Below are 21,191 nucleotides of genomic sequence, written 5' to 3'. Positions count from 1 at the left end.
GTTACAATTTTTTATTTAACTATTTAAAAATTAAATAATCAGTGCTTTATAAAACATTATAAAACATCTAATGTTATAGTAAAAAATAAAATTTTTACATTTTAGATTATTGTACTTAGTTTAAAATGGATTTTACCGACTTTTCGCTAAATGTTGTTCCGGATATTGCCCTCAAAGATGTCTGTATTTTACTAGATGAAAAAACTCCGTGTAGTTTTAAAGCTCTGATTAATTTGCTACAACAAAATAATTGCCCTTTATTCAGGTAATATTTTTTTAAACTAGTTGATGGCCCTTTTTACAGTTGGCATTCTAATTGTTATAATATGGTCGCAACTCTCAACTAATATTTGTTTGCAATAATTTACCCACACACCACAAACAACATTTTTTTTTATTTTTTAGATTACAAATTAATCATACATACATTTACATATTGTACACTAAGTGCCATCATAAAAAAAATAGCATTTATTTTATGTTTAAAGGAATTACATTTAATTAATTTAGAAATATTTCAAAATTTTTTTTTATATTGTTTATCATTTTTTAATTATCATATACGTTTGAAGGCTTTTTTATTCAATATTTAAATGAAAAAGTTAAGATCTAGTAACCAAAAAAATGTTTTATTTTAGTTTTGAGGAATACGAAAATTTCAAAAAACAAGACTCCCAAAATTTGTTGAAAAATATTGCAGCGAAAGGACAGACGATAGGTTTTCTGTACCACTATTTAAGTCTTTTACCATGTGATTGTACCACTAATGCTTTGAGCAAGGCCATTAAGAATTGTAAGTAATTTTAAATAATATTAAACTGGCAGCGTGGTGTAGTGGTAAAAACATTTGCTACACCACCATGAGGTCGTGGGTTCAATCTTCACTGCTCTCAAGCTGTAGCGGCCTTGAGTAAGGTGCTATAAACAGGTATGAACTTCTGCTGAGCCAGCACCTAATCAGCAGTTCAATTATTGGGCTATTATAATCAATAATATCCAAAACTGCCAAAGGCAACTCAAAACTGTTTTGGGGTAACTGGTGTTACTCTCTGTTTAGGTTGTAAGGTCAACCTTTTTAAAAAAAATTCCTTTTAAGAATAAATAATATTCACATTTTTGTTTTTTTTTCTGTCATTTTGAAATATTGTTTGACTTTTAAAATGATGATTTTTACAGTTTTTTAACTGGTTTTGTTAAAGGTGTATCAAACAGTGTTTTAACATTGAACTAAAATAAAATTGTTTTACAGATCACCACATTTTTAACTACAACTTCAAAACAGTAAGTTTTAAAGAAGTTATTAAATAATAACACGAAAAAATTTTTTTTTTTTTTTTTACAAAAAAAGCTTTGTTATTTAAAAATCAATAATAAATTTGTGTATTTATTGTAGTTGTTTAAATCTATTTAGCAAAGCCCAGAATCTTCTAGACAACCAATTTCTAATCCAAACAATTCAAGTTATTTCAACCAAGCATTCCCTCCCGAATTTCAAAACCCAAATACTCAAAATTTTTCTAATAATTACACTCAACCCATACTGGGTAAGGTCAACTATAACCCACAAGTGGTACAAAATCCGCAACCATATCAGCGTGAAATTCACCCTTATCCTACCCCTAACCCAAATAACTTACAAAACTACCCACCTATCAGGCATGAAATGAATACTGATATGATCCAAACAAATGGCTTGCAATATCAGCAACTTTTTCCATTTAATAATTTGGCAATAAATGAAAATTCTTCTTTTTCCCAAAAAATAAAGGAAACGCATTTCAACAGCCAAACTAAACAACATATTGGCCAACAGAATGGTTTGCAAAATACCCAACAAAATGGGGTTTATAATAACTCACTTACCAATAACCCTAATTGTTATCAAGGTCAAACTACAGCTCAAGTCCATACTCAAAGCCACCCAAACAACTCTCAAACTTATTCTAGACCAATGACTAGTCTATCTCAGCAGGTTTCTATTGATCAAAACCTGGTAAGCTAATATTTTAATGTATAGGTAATATTTTTGTTATCTTAGCTAATCATAATTTGTCTTAGCTTTATTATTTTGATTTTGTTTAAAATTACAAGAAAAAATTATTGACTTGATATTTTTGTTCAATTAATTAAATTGGCAATTTGTTTGGATAGGGCAGTCAATGTTTCTAGGTCTTCTCTGACGAAAATTGTAGCAGCAGCGTAGTGTAGTGGTCAAAACACTTGCTACACTACATGGAGTCTTGGGTTTGATTCCTGACTGCTCTCATAATTTAGCTCCTTAAGTAAGGCACTATAAACGGTTTAAACTTCTGCTAAGCCAATTTTTAATCAAAAATTTTTTTTAAAAAATTTAAAAAAAAAAAATTATCATGCAATTATATTCTATAATATTTTAAACTGCCAAAGGCAACTCAAGACTGGGTTGGGGTTACTTATGTTTTTTTATGTTTGGGTCATAAAGTCAACCTTTCCACATAGAAGATAAAGACATATAAAAAAGCAGTAGAAATTAAACCCAGAATCTTGTGGTGATGTCAATGCCTTTACCACTGCATTTTGCCTGTTTATTATTTTCGTAGTCTTTTAGTCCAAAGGGGACAATGTTACCATTTTTTTAAATTTGACATGTCATCTTTTTATTTGTTTCAGGGTGAAATAATCATTACAACCCAACCTAAAAACTGTTGCCTGACAGAAGGTGACATTCTAACCCTGACTTGCAATGCTAGGCTAAGAGAGAACCAAAATACCCAACTAATGTATCAGTGGTTTAAAGAGGACACAGAAATGGTCAACGGCATGATTAGAACGGTATCAAGCCCAATTAGTAAAGTTTTAGACAACGACAAATTTATGAATGAAATTGGAACCCAAGATCAAGGGTAAGTACTAAATAGTAAACACTTTTTTTATTTATCCTCTTAAAAATTTTTAAATAGCTTTTGGTTTTTGACTTAAAATTACCATTTTTTATATTTTGTGAAGCCAACATTTTTTTTATTGTTTTGATATTTTTTAGACTCTACTACTGTGTTGTGTCAGAAAATGAAAACCAAAAAATTGAATCAAATAAAGTTTATGTCAGCATTGGTAAGTTAAACACTTGATTTTTATTACTTTTATTTTTTTTTTAAATTCTATAAATTTTTTTTTTATTTAAACAAAACTTTACAAACTTTGTTTAAAAAAAAACTTATTTTAATTTTTTTTAGGTTGAGCCTATAAAATTCATTTTATTAAAAAAAAAAGATTTTTAGAAATTTTGTTAATTTCGTAAACTTTATATGGTTATAAAATTTAAAATAAACTAAACAAAGTAAATGTATAAAATAACAAGCGACAATAATTTTATATCGTACTATTAAAAATAATCCAATATCTTAAAAATTGAAATTTTTACACTTTTTGAAATCTACGAAATTTAAAAAATTTTTTTATTTGTTTTATATTTTCAGTACCCAAAGAACTAAGTGCATTAGAGTATTATGCAACAGACAAAGTAGCTCTTATAATAGGAAACAGTGAATACCATAATATTCACCCTCTACCAGCAGCTGTTAATGATGTAAAAAAATTAGCAAAAATACTGCAAGTATGTGAAATTACGTTTATGTTTTGGATTGGTGTAGCAATTGGGACACTATGCTTTACTACATGGGGTCTTGGGTTCAATTCCCACTGCTTTCATGTAGTTAAGCACCATATATTGGGCTATTTTATATTGCTACTTTGGTATTATTTTGTGTAAATGTTGTGGTTGATATTTATTTTTAATTTGAACTTGTTTTATTTAGGTGGATTTGAAATTTAAAGTTTTTTCCCTCATAAATTTGACTTTTTTTGAAATGCATCACGCCTTTCAACTGTTCAAGGACTTTGTTGAAAAAGGATGTTACTGTAAGTTCAATTTATTTTAAAACATTCATCTTACAGGCATAAAAATAAAATTTTAGTATATAATTTTAAAATGTTTAGAATAATTAAAATTTAGTTTGTAGTTGAAAAATACTTTAAAAACTAAGATCACTTAGACGTTTCTTTCTCGTAGGTTAGAGTCTTAGCTAATTCTCTCATAGAGTTTACAATAATACTCTATTTTTACTTGTAATTAACGGTCCCCGCCAAATATTTCTCATACTTCATGGTTTTTGCTAATTCTTTTTCTTATTTTTTGGGCCCAAGTATTTTCTAGAATTTTAAAGCAGAATTTTAACGCACAAAGTTATCCAAAAATCTTTTTAAAACAACTTTTTAGGTGTTTTTTACTTTGCTGGACATGGTTTTCAAAACGGGAATCAATTCTATTTGGTTCCAGTAGATGCAGGGGTCGGGTTTCCTGTAAAAGACTGCATTGACGCAAAAAGGGAATTACAAATTTTTCAAAGAGACAGAAACCCAGATTTGCTGCTGATCATGTTAGACATGTGTCGTAAAAAGTAAGTTTTTACTGTAAAGTTTTTTTGGGGGAGGCGCAACTTTAAATGGCTGAAATGATCGAAAAGTCACTGAATGATACACTTTAAAGAGATGGTTCGGTCGTAGAGTTTTTTTTTAATTATGTTAGAATTTTTCCAACTTGCACAAGGATACCATTATTTTAAAAATTGGTCAAGTAGTTTTTGAGATATCGGGATTGGCAGTTAAAATGTTGTAAATAGGGAAAGTCCCCATGCTCGCGAGTCACGTGACGCACAACGTCATCGTCGTCGTAAGTTTATACGCTGGCAGACATAGAAAAATATTCTTATTTTTCCCTTTCTGAGCCGTTTGTTGTACTTTTTTAAAAAATTTTTGCAGAAAAAAAAAATTCCAAAATAATTAAAAAAGAAACTCTGCGACCGAACCATCTCTTTAAGCTCTTGAGTAAGATCTATACTAACCTAAAGTTGTAGATTTACTACATGGAGTCTTTTGTTCGATTCCTACTGCTTTTATGCTGTAGCTTAATCACCATCCTTAAGTAAGGTGTTTTAACTTTGCATACTTCTGTCAAGCCAAAAACTAATTGGCAGTTAATTATTAGAAAAATATGTTTAATATTACCCCAAACTGTTAAAGGCAACTCATAACTGGATCAGGTTAATAAATGTTACTCTATGTCTAAAGTTAAAATTAGGTATGAGTATTTTGCATTCGACGAACCCGAGTATTTTGTCGCAATACTCGGCCGAGTCCGAGTACTCGGTTATGACGTCATTTAAATGTATATATTATAAATTGTTAGAAAAAGGCAAACCTCGTGTTTTTTTATGTTTAGTAAATCGTATACGATCTTAAACGACAAAGACAAATTATTACTCGGCGTCTGAGTACTAGAAAATGCTCAACGAGCATGAGTATTAAAATATTCTTAATACTCGGGCCGAGTACTCGGATTCGATTGGCCCATCTCTAGTTGAAATTTTTAAACAGTGGCCAAGTAGATTTTTGAAGTTAAATAATCAAATTTTTGGTTCATTTTAAATAATTTAATTTTGATTGTTTAGAAATACAAAAGACAAAGATTTTTCTTTTTCAAATGCTTCTTTTACCGACAACGTGGTTCTATGTTTTTCAACGTGAGATCTTAAGTTTTAAATTTTCTTTTGTAAATGAATTTGTTTTAATAAAAATTTAATAAATTAAGAATACGCTTTTAAATTAATAAAAAATAGCATGTTTTAAAATAAATTATTTTAATTTTCCATATTAAAAATAATTAGAAAAAGGTTATATATATATTTTAAATAAATTATTTTTTTTAAATTTTTTCTTAATTTATGTTTCTTCAATTTTATTTATACATTTTGCAATTTTTGTCGTAGAAATGAGAATAGCTTTGCTTATGAGAACAACGATATGGGAATTTTTGCTGCATCTTTAAGCAAATATTTGAGCAAACCAATAAGAGTTACTCATATGTTAGAAGAAACACAAGAAGACATAAAAAAACAACATTTTTCCATACAGGTTATTTTTTATATAATAATTTATCCGTGATGTGAAAAGATCAACTTCACGATCTAAACATGGGGTAACATCAGTAACTCCGACTCAGTCTCAAGTTGCCAGTGTAAGACATTGTAGTGGTCAAAATAGGGTTTTCTTGGGTTTAACCCTCAAATCCCTTTTACTGTAGTTTAGAAGGGGCTTTGAAATCCTGCCAAGTCAATACTAAATTAGCAGCATGATTATCGGAAAAATATAAAAAAAACAACCTAAACTGCCAAAGATGAATTAAGACTGGGTTGGGGTAACTGATATTTCTCTATGTTTATGTCATGAAGTTAACCTCTTTACATGTGGGATACCTAAAAATAAATTAATATTTCTTTAAAAACTTTTTTATCTAATAAATTGTAATTAACTAAAAATGGTGGAACATATTATAGAAAGAAATGTGTGTACATTTAACTATTTACATTTTTAACAATTTGCTTTTTTTTGTTTGTTTGTTTTTGGTGTGTTTCTAGTTTATTCATTACAAAATACAAAATTTTTTTGTCGAATTTTTTAAAATAAAATTTTTTTCCTGTTTTTTAGTTATGCGAAATAAGGAATCTGATGCCTGAGAATCGGTCTTTATGCAACCACTTACAACCTGGCCCCAATTATGCCCAACTGACAGAAGATTATAAAAAACTTACAGGTTAGGGATATGCCAAGTTTACTCTGAGGGTACTTGGCTAAGTTTAAAAAATTTCTAGAAAATTTTTATTTTTTTTTTATAAATTATTTTTTTTATTTTAGTTTACAATAGTGTTGCCTTTGAATTCACTGCATGCAAAGCCTATGCTCAACTTATTGTGAAACCGGTTCTAACCAACGTTGTAAGTGCCATTGTTCAGCTTAACGATTCAGGGACTGCTAGTGAGGGATGCGAAGTTTACATCAAGTCTAAAGAACTGAGGGTAAATTTTTTATGTTTTTTTACTATCACCATAAGGTGGTGGGTTTTATTTTTTTATTGGGAAAGAGTGTGCTGTTGTAACATGTTTTAAGCTATCTGTAAGTGCTGGATTTAAATAGTGTGGCCTTGGTGTGGCTTGAACCTGAAACCTTTTACCAGACTGTTTGTGTTAATTAAATGCACCAATGGCGTAGCAATTTTAACTGTTAATAAAGTAATGGTGTATTGAGGATAATGATATAATAAATATATGTTTTAACCATGACTTTAAAAAAAAGTTTAGTAAATTTTTATTTTAATATTTTAATTTCTGACATCATTTTTTTTGTATTACTATTTTTATTAAAACTTGAATTTTTTTTTTATTAAGAATTAATTATACTTAAAAAAGAAATTTCTACATTTTAATAACAAGTTTTTCAAAATTATTTTAAGGAAAAGGGTCTAAAACTGAAAATTTTAGAACATTTAGAGGGATATAACCCAGATTTTTCTACCCATATTGAAATAACAAATCTGCAAATTCTAAAGGTGAAATATAAAAAAATTAAAAACTTATTTTTTAGTATTTTTCATGTAATTTTTTATGCCAAAAAAATTTATTGTTTATTAAATTTTTTTTTTTTTTTAGACTTTAGAAATTCCTGTTCGACTCATATATATTTTAAATGGAGAGAAGAAAATGAAAACACAAAAATATCCAATCTCACTTGGACTTGCTGAAAAATGGGGTGCCTCAAAAAATTCACGATATGAAAATTAAAAATTTTCAGACTAGAAAATTTTGTTCTACTAAACGGACGCCACCCAATAAACATGGATTTCGACATAACATAAATTTATTTTTTTTTTGGCAAAAATTAGCCAGAATTTAATATTGATGTCATAAACAACCAATAAGAATAACATACATTTGCCATACCAACAGCAGCGGTCTTTAAACTTGTGACCTCAAGTTCTGAAAAAACTATTACCTATTTTACACATATTTTTAGTTCAAATATTTTATTATTGTATAAATTTTTACGTTTTATTAATTAAAGTTTCCAGTGCGTTTTAGTATGCACTTATGTTTAATATATTAGTTTTTGTAAATATTTGACAATACATTTAATTTTCGTTCTCAGTTTGGCAGTTTTAAGGTACAATTGAATAACCCGTTTTAAACAAATAATTTGACATTGTTTTATAAATTTTCATATATTATTGGTGCTTAATTAATTGTGTACAAAAATTAAAAGCATTTATATTGAAAATACAATTGTACATATACAATATAGTTGTTTAAAGAACTAATGTAATATCTACAATAAAGGACTAAGGTAATATCTTTAATGAGGACTAATGTAATATATATAATAAAGGACTAACGTAATATTTCTTACCGAACACCAGAATAAAGTAACAAAAACAGTTCTAACAAAACAATTGTTTTTCGTTCTCCTGAAAATTTTTGCGAAATGTTTTATTTTGAATGTTAGTTAGGCCAATATGCGTGTAATAAAATTTTAGGTTTTAAGATTTTATTAAATTTTAATAAAAGTATAATAACCTTTATTAATATTAAAAAAAATATTTCGTAAATACGTTAATTGGACCTGTACAATTTTAACAAAACAATTGTTTTTGGATTTAAATTTTTTTTAAATTTGTATGCAACTTCATTAGCCAAAAATGTCACGTGACCTAATTAAACCAAAAATATAAATTAGCTATAATTTTTGTCCTACTGAAAATTTTTGCGAAATGTTTTATCTTGAATGTTAGTTAGGCCAATGCGAGTCTGATAAAATATAAAATTTTAAGTTTTGAGATTTCATCAATTTACTTTAGTGTCTTACTTAATTCAAATTTATTCTACAAAATTATTGCGCACCACAAATAGTAATTTAGTAATATATAAGATCAAAGGGCAAAAATGTCACGTAATCTATTTAAACCAAAAATATAAATTAGCTCAAACTAATTTTTACTGAAAATTTTTGCGAAATGTTTTATCTTGAATGTTGGTAAGGTCAATACGAGTTTTGAGATTTCATTAAATTTTAATAAATTTTTGACGGGCATTTGTCTAACTAACATTCAAGATAAAACATTTCGCAAAAATGTAAGCTAAAGTCGTAAGACAATAATAGGAATTGTCGCGGGGGGGCCACAGATATTTGGACCGTTGCCATTAGATCTTATGAATTAATAAATTACTATTTGTGGTGCGCAATAATTTTGTAGAATTAATTTGAATTAGGTAGGACAATAAACTATATTACAAAATGTAATGGGTTTGGGTTTTTGGAAAACAATAACGCCTTTTTACCATATCTTGAATGTTAGTTAGGCCAATGCGTGTCTAATAAAATATAAAATTTCAGGTTTTAAGATTTCATCAATTTTTAATAAAAATGTCATAACTTTTATAAATATTAATATTTTTAAAAAATATTTTGTAAACACGTGAATTGGACCAGTGCGGTTTCAACAAAACAATTATTTTTCGATTTAAAATTTTTAATTTTTTTCCAAAAAATTATATGCAACAGCATTGACCAAAAATATCACGTGACCTAATTAAACCCCAAATAAAAGTTGGCTCAAATTTTTTTTACTAATTATTTTTGCAAAATTTTTAATCTTGAATGTTAATTAGGCCAATAAAAATAATATCGTTCTAATCGGGATTCGAACTCAGGAAGTTTGATCAAAAGACGAGGGTATTAACTTTCAAGCCATGTTGGTGGATAATTAAGCTTTACATTATTGTAACTGCGTTATTTAAAAAAAAAATTAAAACAAAAAAAAATTATAATTAACAACAATATTAAGCTTAAAGTTTATGGTTTTTAACTTTGTTTCAATAAAATCAAAAGACTGAAATTGTCAAGAATGTGATTACAATATCTTAATATCATATTTCTAACTCTTTTTATCAATCAAACGAAAATATAATTAATTACAAAGCCAAATGACATAACCTAACCCAATAACATACATAATAAAAATTAGCTCAAACTTTTGTTCTACTGAAATATTTAGCGATTTTTTTAAAAAATATTTGTTAGGCCAATGCGCATCTAATAAAATATTTTAAATTTTGAGATTTGATCAATTTTTTTTTTAAACTGTTATAACTTTAATAAATATTATTATTTTCGCAAAATATTTTGTAAACACGTTAATTGAACCTGTGCAGTTCTAACAAAACAATTATTTTTCGATTTAAAATTGTTTCCTTTTTAAAAAGTTAACATTAAATAATACATTTAAAATTGTTTACTTTCCTGTGCAGTTCTAACAAAACAATTATTTTTCGATTTAAAATTGTTTACTTTTTAAAAAAAAATTTGTATGCAATATCATTGGCCAAAAATGTAACGTGACCTAATTAATCCAAAAATATAAATTAGCCCAAACTTTTGTTCTAATAAAATATAAAATGTTAGGTTTCGAGATTTTATCAATTTTTAGTAAAAGTTTCATAACTTTTATGAATATTAATATTTTTAAATAATATTTTGTAAACACGTAATTCAATTTAATAGATTACTTTTTTCAAATTGTTGCTATCAGGATATACATTAATTACACCAAACTTAAAATGTCTTAAAATGATTTTCAATTTCTATTAAATAAACAAGCAATTAAATATGACAAACGCACGTTTTTTTTTACTAATTACCCAAAGCATCTTTCAACATTAAAACAACAACACAAGAAGAAAATATTTATTTAACGTATTTATTTAAAAATATTTATTTAATTTTTATTTTTAAGTAAAAGATTAGGTTTATTATAAAGTTTTTTTTAATCGTTTTTGGGGTGGTGATAGAATGTAATTATGGTTCGAAATCTTAAATTTCGAAACATATTGTTATTGTCAGTGTATTTATTATTATTATGGTTCGAAATCTTAGATTTCGAAACATATTGTTATTGTCCGTATATTTATTTTTATTTTTATTCTTACTAATCCGAATTTTGAAATCGAATAACTTTTGATTTTGTGTATATTAATTTTAAAAATTTTAGTATGTTGTTTATTATCATATTGTGTTTCAATCCTCCTATTTTGATAGTTTAAATATTATTAATTAGTAATTAATAGGTGTTTGTTTATTAAAATTTAGAGATCATTATTAAGTTTTCAAATTTTGGTCAGTTATATATCATAATATTAGTAACTCGAAAATGGATTAAAAATTTGATTTTTGTTTGTTTATTATATTTAAATTCTTGTTTGTTTATTAAAAATTAAAGTTTGATATTAAGCATTTAAAATTTAATATAATGTATTTTATGATATTAGTAATTAAAATACATGTTTAAAAAATAATTTTTGTTTGTTTATTTTATTTAAATGCTTGTTTATTTATTAAAAATCAAAAATCAATTTTGGGAATTTAAAATTTAGTAAAATGTATTTCTTGATATTAACAACATAGAACTGGGTTAAAAAATTAATTTTATTTGTATAATATATATAAATGCTTGTTTGTTAAAAATTAAAGTTTGATATTAAGCATTTAAAATTTAATATAATGTATTTTATGATATTAGTAATTAAAATACATGTTTAAAAAATAATTTTTGTTTGTTTATTTTATTTAAATGCTTGTTTATTTATTAAAAATCAAAAATCAATTTTGGGAATTTAAAATTTAGTAAAATGTATATCTTGATATTAACAACATAGAACTGGGTTAAAAAATTAATTTTATTTGTATAATATATATAAATGCTTGTTTGTTTATTAAAAATCAAAGATATGTAAAATTCTTAGTAAAGGTGTAAGCATATTTTTTTATTTATAAAAATTTATGCTAAACATAATCAAATAATTTCGAACCATATTTTATTTATCAAATAAATCTAGTTATTGTTTTTATTCTTTCTAGTCAGAATTTTGAAAGACAATAACTTTTGTTCTTTAAAACTAAAAGTTCTAAATTTTTAGTATGTTTGTTATTATCCCAACGAATCGCAAACCTTCTATTTACGAGATTTAATTATCACTAATTACTAATTAATAGGTGTTTGTTTATTAAAATTTAAAGGTTGTTATTAATTTTTTAAATCTTGGTCAATTGTATATTATGATATTACTAACTCAAAAATAAATTAAAATTTTAATTTTTATCACTAATTACTTAATAATAGGTGTTTGTTTATTAAAATTTAAAGGTTGTTATTAATTTTTTAAATTTTTGTCAATTGTATATCATGATATTAGTAACTCAAAAACGAATTTAATTTTTGTCACTAATTACTAATTAATAGGTGTTGGTTTATTTAAATTTAAAGATTGTTATTAGGTTTTTAAATTTTGGTCGGTTTTATCTTATAATATTTATAATTCGAAAATAAATTAAAAAATAATTCTTGTTTGTTTTTTATATTTAAATGCTGGTTTGTTCATTAAAAATTAAAGTTCGACTTTAAGCATTATAAATTTGGTATGATGTATTTTATAATATAAGTAATTAAAAAACATATTAGAAAAATAATTTTCGTTTATTTATCATATTTAAATGCTTGTTTATTTAATAAAAATCAATTTTAAGAATTTAAAATTTACTATAATTTATATCCCAATATCACCAACTTAAAACTGGGTTAAATATTAGTTTTTGTTTGTATTATATATATAAATGCTTGTTTGTTTATTAAAATCAAAGGTTTGTAATATTCTTAGTTAATGTTTATGCATATCTTTTTTTATTTATAAAAATTTATGTTAAAAAAAATCAAATATTTTCGAACCATATTTTATTTATCAAATAAATCTAGTTTTTTTTATTATTACAAGTGCTTACTTAAGCTATGTATACAATTTTGCATCATTGAAAGGTCGTGGCAGTTAGCTCAGTGCGAAAGCCCCACAACTCTCAGTACTGAGTTCCGAGGTTTGGTTCCCAACTTAGACTCCTCAAAATAATCAACTTACCAAATTTTTGTATTTTGCGTACATAGGGCCGGTCATATGATCACGTGACGTAGCACACTAGTCAAAAAGTTTTAAAAAATATTTTTTTTTTAAATCAAATGATAACTATACCAATAAAACCGCACTGTTCTAACAGCCGTGCTTGCAAAAATTTTTTAGCAAACATTAATATTTCCGAGAGTTATGACAAATTTATGACATTGATTTTGAAATTTTTTAGAACTATTTTGCCAAAAATATCACGTGACCTAATTAAACCCAAAATAAAAATTACCTCAAACTTTTGTTTTACTGAAAATTTTCGCGAAATTTTTTATCTTGAATGTTAGTTAGGCCAATGCGCGTCTAATAAAATACAAAATTTTAGGTTTTGAGATTTCACTAATTTTTAATAAAAGTTTCATAACTTTTATGAATATTAATATTTTCGAAAAATATTTTGTGAACACGGTAATTGGACCTGTGCGGTTCTAACACAACAATTATTTTTCAATTTAAAATTTTTAATTTTTTTCAAAAAATTTGTATGCAATATCATTGGCCAAAAATATCATGTGACCTAATTAAACCCAAAATAAAAATTATCTCAAACTTTTGTTTTACTGAAAATTTTCGCGAAATGTTTTATCTTAAATGTTAGTTAGCCCAATGCGCGTCTAATAAAATACAAAATTTTAGGTTTTGAGATTTCATAAATTTTTAATAAAAGTTTCATAACTTTTATGAATATTAATATTTTCGAAAAATATTTTGTAAACACGGTAATTGGACCTGTGCGGTTCTAACACAACAATTATTTTTCGATTTAAAATTTGTTATTTTTTAAAAAAAAATTTGTATGCAATATCATTGGCTAAAAATATCACGTGACCTAATTAAACCCAAAATAAAAATTATCTCAAACTTTTGTTCTACTCAAAATTTTTGCAAAATGTTTTATCTTGAATGTTAGTTAGGCCAATGCGCGCCTAATTAAATATAAAATTTCAGATTTTGAGATTTCATAAATTTTTAATAAAAGTTTCATAACTTTTATGAATATTAATATTTTCGAAAAATATTTTGTAAACACGGTAATTGGACCTGTGCGGTTCTAACACAACAATTATTTTTCGATTTAAAAATTTTTTTTTTTTTTAAATTTGTATGCAATATCATTGGCCAAAAATATCACGTGACCTAATTAAACCCAAAATAAAAATTACCTCAAACTTTTGTTTTACTGAAAATTTTCGCGAAATGTTTTATCTTGAATGTTAGTTAGGCCAATGCGCGTCTAATAAAATACAAAATTTTAGGTTTTGAGATTTTATAAATTTTTAATAAAAATTTCATAACTTTTATAAATATTAATATTTTCGAAAAATATTTTGTAAACACGGTAATTGGACCTGTGCGGTTCTAACACAACAATTATTTTTCAATTTAAAATTTTTAATTTTTTTAAAAAAAATTTGTATGAAATATCATTGGCTAAAAATATCACGTGACCTAATTAAACCCAAAATAAAAATTACCTCAAACTTTTGTTTTACTGAAAATTTTCGCGAAATGTTTTATCGTGAATGTTAGTTAAGCCAATGCACGTCTAATAAAACATAAAATTTTAGGTTTTGAGATTTCATAAATTTTTAATAAAAACTTCAAAACTTTTATAAATATTAATATTTTCAAAAAATATTTTGTAAACACGGTAATTGGACCTGTACGGCTCTAACACAACAATTATTTTTCGATTTAAAATTTTTAATTTTTTTTTCAAAAATTTGTATGCAATATCATTGGCCAAAAATATCACGTGACCTAATTAAACCCAAAATAAAAATTACCTCAAAATTTTGTTTTACTGAAAATTTTTGCGAAATGTTTTATCTTGAATGTTAGTTAGGCCAATGCGCGTCTAATAAAATACAAAATTTTAGGTTTTGAGATTTCATAAATTTTTAATAAAAGTATTATAACTTTTATGAATATTAATATTTTCGAAAAATATTTTGTAAACACAGTAATTGGACCTGTGCGGTTCTAAAACAACAATTATTTTTCGATTTAAAATTTGTTATTTTTTTTCAAAAAATTTGTATGCAATATCATTGGCTAAAAATATCACGTGGCCTAATTAAACCCAAAATAAAAATTACCTCAAACTTTTGTTTTACTAAAAATTTTTGCGAAATGTTTTATCTTGAATGTTAGTTAGGCCAATGCGCGTCTAAAAAAATACAAAATTTTAGGTTTTGAGATTTCATTAATTTTTAATAAAAGTTTCATAACTTTTATGAATATTAATATTTTCGAAAAATATTTTGTAAACACGGTAATTGGACCTGTGCGGTTCTAACACAACAATTATTTTTCAATTTAAAATTTTTAATTTTTTAAAAAAAAATTTGTATGAAATATCATTGGCTAAAAATATCACGTGACCTAATTAAACCCAAAATAAAAATTACCTCAAACTTTTGTTTTACTGAAAATTTTCGCGAAATGTTTTATCGTGAATGTTAGTTAAGCCAATGCACGTCTAATAAAACATAAAATTTTAGGTTTTGAGATTTCATAAATTTTTAATAAAAACTTCAAAACTTTTATAAATATTAATATTTTCAAAAAATATTTTGTAAACACGGTAATTGGACCTGTACGGCTCTAACACAACAATTATTTTTCGATTTAAAATTTTTAATTTTTTTTCCAAAAATTTGTATGCAATATCATTGGCCAAAAATATCACGTGACCTAATTAAACCCAAAATAAAAATTACCTCAAACTTTTATTCTACTCAAAATTTTTGCAAAATGTTTTTTCTTGAATGTTAGTTAGGCCAATGCGCGCTTAATTAAATATAAAATTTCAGATTTTGAGATTTCATAAATTTTTAATAAAAGTTTCATAACTTTTATGAATATTAATATTTTCGAAAAATATTTTGTAAACACGGTAATTGGACCTGTGCGATTCTAACACAACAATTATTTTTCGATTTAAAATTTGTTATTTTTTCAAAAAATTTGTATGCAATATCATTGGCCAAAAATATCATGTGACCTAATTAAACCCAAAATAAAAATTACCTCAAACTTTTGTTTTACTAAAAATTTTTGCGAAATTTTTTATCTTGAATGTTAGTTAGGCCAATGCGCGTCTAAAAAAACACAAAATTTTAGGTTTTGAGATTTCACTAATTTTTAATAAAAGTTTCATAACTTTTATGAATAATAATATTTTCGAAAAATATTTTGTAAACACGGTAATTGGACCTGTGCGGTTCTAACACAACAATTATTTTTCGATTTAAAATTTGTTATTTTTTTAAAAAAAATTTGTATGCAATATCATTGGCCAAAAATATCACGTGACCTAATTAAACCCAAAATAAAAATTATCTCAAACTTTTCTTTTACTGAAAATTTTCGCGAAATGTTTTATCTTGAATGTTAGTTAGGCCAATGCGCGTCTAATAAAATACAAAATTTTAGGTTTTGAGATTTTATAAATTTTTAATAAAAATTTCATAACTTTTATAAATATTAATATTTTCGAAAAATATTTTGTAAACACGGTAATTAGACCTGTGCGGTTCTAACACAACAATTATTTTTCGATTTAAAATTTGTTATTTTTTAAAAAAAATTTGTATGCAATATCATTGGCCAAAAATATCATGTGATCTAATTAAACCCAAAATAAAAATTATCTCAAACTTTTGTTTTACTGAAAATTTTCGCGAAATGTTTTATCTTGAATGTTAGTTAGGCCAATGCGCGTCTAAAAAAATACAAAATTTTAGGTTTTGAGATTTCACTAATTTTTAATAAAAGTTTCATAACTTTTATGAATAATAATATTTTCGAAAAATATTTTGTAAACACGGTAATTGGACCTGTGCGGTTCTAACACAACAATTATTTTTCGATTTAAAATTTGTTATTTTTTTAAAAAAAATTTGTATGCAATATCATTGGCCAAAAATATCACGTGACCTAATTAAACCCAAAATAAAAATTATCTCAAACTTTTTTTTTACTGAAAATTTTCGCGAAATGTTTTATCTTGAATGTTAGTTAGGCCAATGCGCGCCTAATTAAATATAAAATTTCAGATTTTGAGATTTCATAAATTTTTAATAAAAGTTTCATAACTTTTATGAATATTAATATTTTCGAAAAATATTTTGTAAACATGGTAATTGGACCTGTGCGGTTCTAACACAACAATTATTTTTCGATTTAAAAATTTTTTTTTTTTTTAAATTTGTATGCAATATCATTGGCCAAAAATATCACGTGACCTAATTAAACCCAAAATAAAAATTACCTCAAACTTTTGTTTTACTGAAAATTTTCGCGAAATGTTTTATCTTGAATGTTAGTTAGGCCAATGCGCGTCTAATAAAATACAAAATTTTAGGTTTTGAGATTTTATAAATTTTTAATAAAAATTTCATAACTTTTATAAATATTAATATTTTCGAAAAATATTTTGTAAACACGGTAATTGGACCTGTGCGGTTCTAACACAACAATTATTTTTCAATTTAAAATTTTTAATTTTTAAAAAAAAATTGTATGCAATCTCATTGGCCAAAAATATCACGTGACCTAATTAAACCCAAAATAAAAATTATCTCAAACTTTTATTCTACTCAAAATTTTTGCAAAATGTTTTATCTTGAATGTTAGTTAGGCCAATGCGCGTCTAATAAAACATAAAATTTTAGGTTTTGAGATTTCATAAATTTTTAATTAAAATTTCAAAACTTTTATAAATATTAATATTTTCAAAAAATATTTTGTAAACACGGTAATTGGACCTGTGCGGTTCTAACACAACAATTGTTTTTCGATTTAAAATTTTTAATTTTTTTTTAAAAAATTTGTATGCAATATCATTGGCCAAAAATATCACGTGACCTAATTAAACCCAAAATAAAAATTACCTCAAACTTTTGTTTTACTGAAAATTTTTGCGAAATGTTTTATCTTGAATGTTAGTTAGGCCAATGCGCGACTAATTAAATATAAAATTTCAGATTTTGAGATTTCATAAATATTTAATAAAAGTTTCATAACTTTTATGAATATTAATATTTTCGAAAAATATTTTGTAAACATGGTAATTGGACCTGTGCGGTTCTAACACAACAATTATTTTTCGATTTAAAAATTTTCTTTTTTTTTTAAATTTGTATGCAATATCATTGACCAAAAATATCACGTGACCTAATTAAACCCAAAATAAAAATTACCTCAAACTTTTGTTTTACTGAAAATTTTCGCGAAATGTTTTATCTTGAATGTTAGTTAGGCCAATGCGCGTCTAATAAAATACAAAATTTTAGGTTTTGAGTTTTCATAAATTTTTAATAAAAATTTCATAACTTTTATAAATATTAATATTTTCGAAAAATATTTTGTAAACACGGTAATTGGACCTGTGCGGTTCTAACACAACAATTATTTTTCAATTTAAAACTTTTAATTTTTTTAAAAAAATTGTATGCAATCTCATTGGCCAAAAATATCACGTGACCTAATTAAACCCAAAATAAAAATTATCTCAAACTTTTATTCTACTCAAAATTTTTGCAAAATGTTTTATCTTGAATGTTAGTTAGGCCAATGCGCGCTTAATTAAATATAAAATTTCAGATTTTGAGATTTCATAAATTTTTAATAAAAGTTTCATAACTTTTATGAATATTAATATTTTCGAAAAATATTTTGTAAACACGGTAATTGGACCTGTGCGGTTCTAACACAACAATTATTTTTCGATTTAAAATTTTTAATTTTTTTTAAAAAAATTTGTATGCAATATCATTGGCTAAAAATATCACGTGACCTAATTAAACCCAAAATAAAAATTACCTCAAACTTTTGTTTTACTGAAAATTTTCGCAAAATGTTTTATCGTGAATGTTAGTTAGGCCAATGCGCGTCTAATAAAACATAAAATTTTAGGTTTTAAGATTTCATAAATTTTTAATAAAAATTTCAAAACTTTTATAAATATTAATATTTTCCAAAAATATTTTGTAAACACGGTAATTGGACCTGTACGGCTCTAACACAACAATTATTTTTCGATTTAAAATTTTTAATTTTTTTTCCAAAAATTTGTATGCAATATCATTGGCCAAAAATATCACGTGACCTAATTAAACCCAAAATAAAAATTACCTCAAAATTTTGTTTTACTGAAAATTTTCGCGAAATGTTTTATCTTGAATGTTAGTTTGGCCAATGCGCGTCTAATAAAATACAAAATTTTAGGTTTTGAGATTTCATAAATTTTTAATAAAAGTATTATAACTTTTATGAATATTAATATTTTCGAAAAATATTATGTAAACACGGTAATTGAACCTGTGCGGTTCTAACACAACAATTATTTTCAATTTAAAATTTTTTATTTTTTTTTGAAAAGTTTGTATGCAATATCATTGGCCAAAAATATCACGTGACCTAATTAAACCCAAAATAAAAATTACCTCAAACTTTTGTTTTACTGAAAATTTTCGCGAAATGTTTTATCTTGAATGTTAGTTAGGCCAATGCGCGCCTAATTAAATATAAAATTTAAAGTTTTGAGATTTTGTCAATTTTTATTAAAAGTGTCATAACTTTTATGAATATTAATATTTTCGAAAAATAATATGTAAATATTATAATAAGACCTACGGTTCTAACAGAACAATTATTTTTTGATTTAAAAGTTTTTTTTTTTTAATTTGTATGCAATATTATTGGCCAAAAATATCACGTGACCTAATTAAACCCAAGAAATTTTCGAAAACAATTAAAAAAAACAAAAATAAGAGCATTTTTTTATTTCACGTACATAGAATCGTTCGCGTGACCTTTTGACCTATCACAACTGTATACTTAGCTCGACCAATGATCATACAAGGGTTGTATGATCATTGGCTCGACCAAAAACATTTTTTTGTCGCAAAACTTAAAATTTTATAGTTAATTAGAATTGTAATGACGTTACTAAGATTCAAGATAAAGAAAGTTTTTCAAAAGGTCAAAAGAACAAAAATTTGAGCACCTTTTTCTTTGCGTATTCATAACATAAATCTTTTTTATATTACAGGTCGTGACTATAGCTATGCGTGGAAAAAAATTATTTTAAATAGGAAAGATGGGTTTCGAACCTTAGACTTTGCTACTTACAACGTATGGCATTACGCGTCAAGCTACCGGACTCGATATATAAGCGTTACTTATTTATATACATATGTTTGCAAGAGACTTTCGATAATAAAAAAATATTATGATCAATTTTATTAAACAAAAATGATTTTATAAAGTTGAACAACCGATGTTGTTATTGTTGTAATGATCAATACTGCCTGTAAAACAAAAAACATATTTAATAAAATATTACATAACGTAATTTGAAAACTTAAATTACACGCGATATATGAATATAAACTGTATACGTAATATAAAAATGATGTAATTTTTGTTCTGTTCAATATTTTTTAATTTTTTTTTTATCTTAGGTGTTCTATTGAGTGTTTTAACATAAATATAATCTCAAGTTAAAGTAACGATATCCAACTATTTTGAAGTACTTTAAAAATAAAATTTTACTATGATTGTTTAAGCCAAACACATTTTAAAAGTTAAAGCAAACGAGCCTAAAACCTAAAAGTAATCAAAAAATTAAATTTATTTAAACTTGATAAACGCAGAAATGAAGTTTTGTGATCGTCAGTAGAGATATAACAATATTGGAGATATAACAAGACACTTTGGCACGAAGAAATACTTTTGTAAACAGTTAATATTAATAACATGTTAAAACTATGAATTTAACTTCGTCATTTTTAGGTTGCACTTGATGAACTTCTTTTGTTAACCTTCCAACTATTTACGTGAAAGCGAGAAAAACCTAATCAAAAAGAAAAAAGAAATTACAATTTTCTTCAAGACGCTTCGGGGAACTCCCCGATTTCTGTTTTTATTTATCACGTTCGGATGGTTTTAGATACATTTTTAAATATAAATTGAATCACAATGTATGTAACAAATTTTTGTTCTTAATAAGTTATTATTTTTTTGTCTTAATCAAAACATTTAAATACAGTTAAATATTTCAAGTTTTCTTAAAAATTTACAAAAATTATCATTAGTTAACCAACTTTGATATATTGTTATTACTACATAAATATTTATTTTTTGGGATGTATTTATTTAGATTCTCATACTAAATCAAATACTTTAAAGCTCTTAAACTTGATACACTATCGAACACATCAAACAATCATTTAAATTTCTTAAATTTAAAAATAAATATCTATTTAATTTTTACCTTTTTTAGTTTTTAAAAAAATGCTAAATTATGTATTT

At 24.9% G+C, this 21,191-nt stretch overlaps 1 protein-coding gene across 2 annotated transcripts; it reads left to right on the top strand.

Moving 5' to 3' along the window:
- Positions 1–64: 64 nt before the first annotated feature.
- LOC145752061 (uncharacterized) lies at positions 65–8,155 on the top strand. 2 transcript variants are annotated; one of them, XM_082568257.1, is made up of 16 exons: positions 65–265; positions 639–793; positions 1,250–1,281; positions 1,412–1,544; positions 1,887–1,993; positions 2,650–2,882; positions 3,020–3,090; positions 3,456–3,592; positions 3,795–3,897; positions 4,256–4,436; positions 5,487–5,558; positions 5,805–5,949; positions 6,523–6,628; positions 6,730–6,890; positions 7,325–7,420; positions 7,521–8,155. In XM_082568257.1, the coding sequence occupies exons 1-16, from the start codon at positions 126–128 to the stop codon at positions 7,650–7,652; spliced, it is 2,004 nt and encodes a 667-aa protein (XP_082424383.1). In that variant the 5' UTR covers positions 65–125; the 3' UTR covers positions 7,653–8,155. The 2 variants fall into 2 exon arrangements, with proteins under 2 accessions (XP_082424383.1, XP_082424382.1); XM_082568256.1 differs by having other exon boundaries at positions 1,412–1,993.
- The last annotated feature ends 13,036 nt before the right edge of the window (positions 8,156–21,191 follow it).

Source organism: Corella eumyota, chromosome 5 (assembly GCF_963082875.1).
Source record: "Corella eumyota chromosome 5, kaCorEumy4.1, whole genome shotgun sequence".
NCBI lineage: Eukaryota > Metazoa > Chordata > Ascidiacea > Phlebobranchia > Corellidae > Corella > Corella eumyota.
The sequence above is the reverse complement of the archived record's forward strand: the minus strand, read 5'-3'. Positions and strand labels throughout refer to the sequence as shown.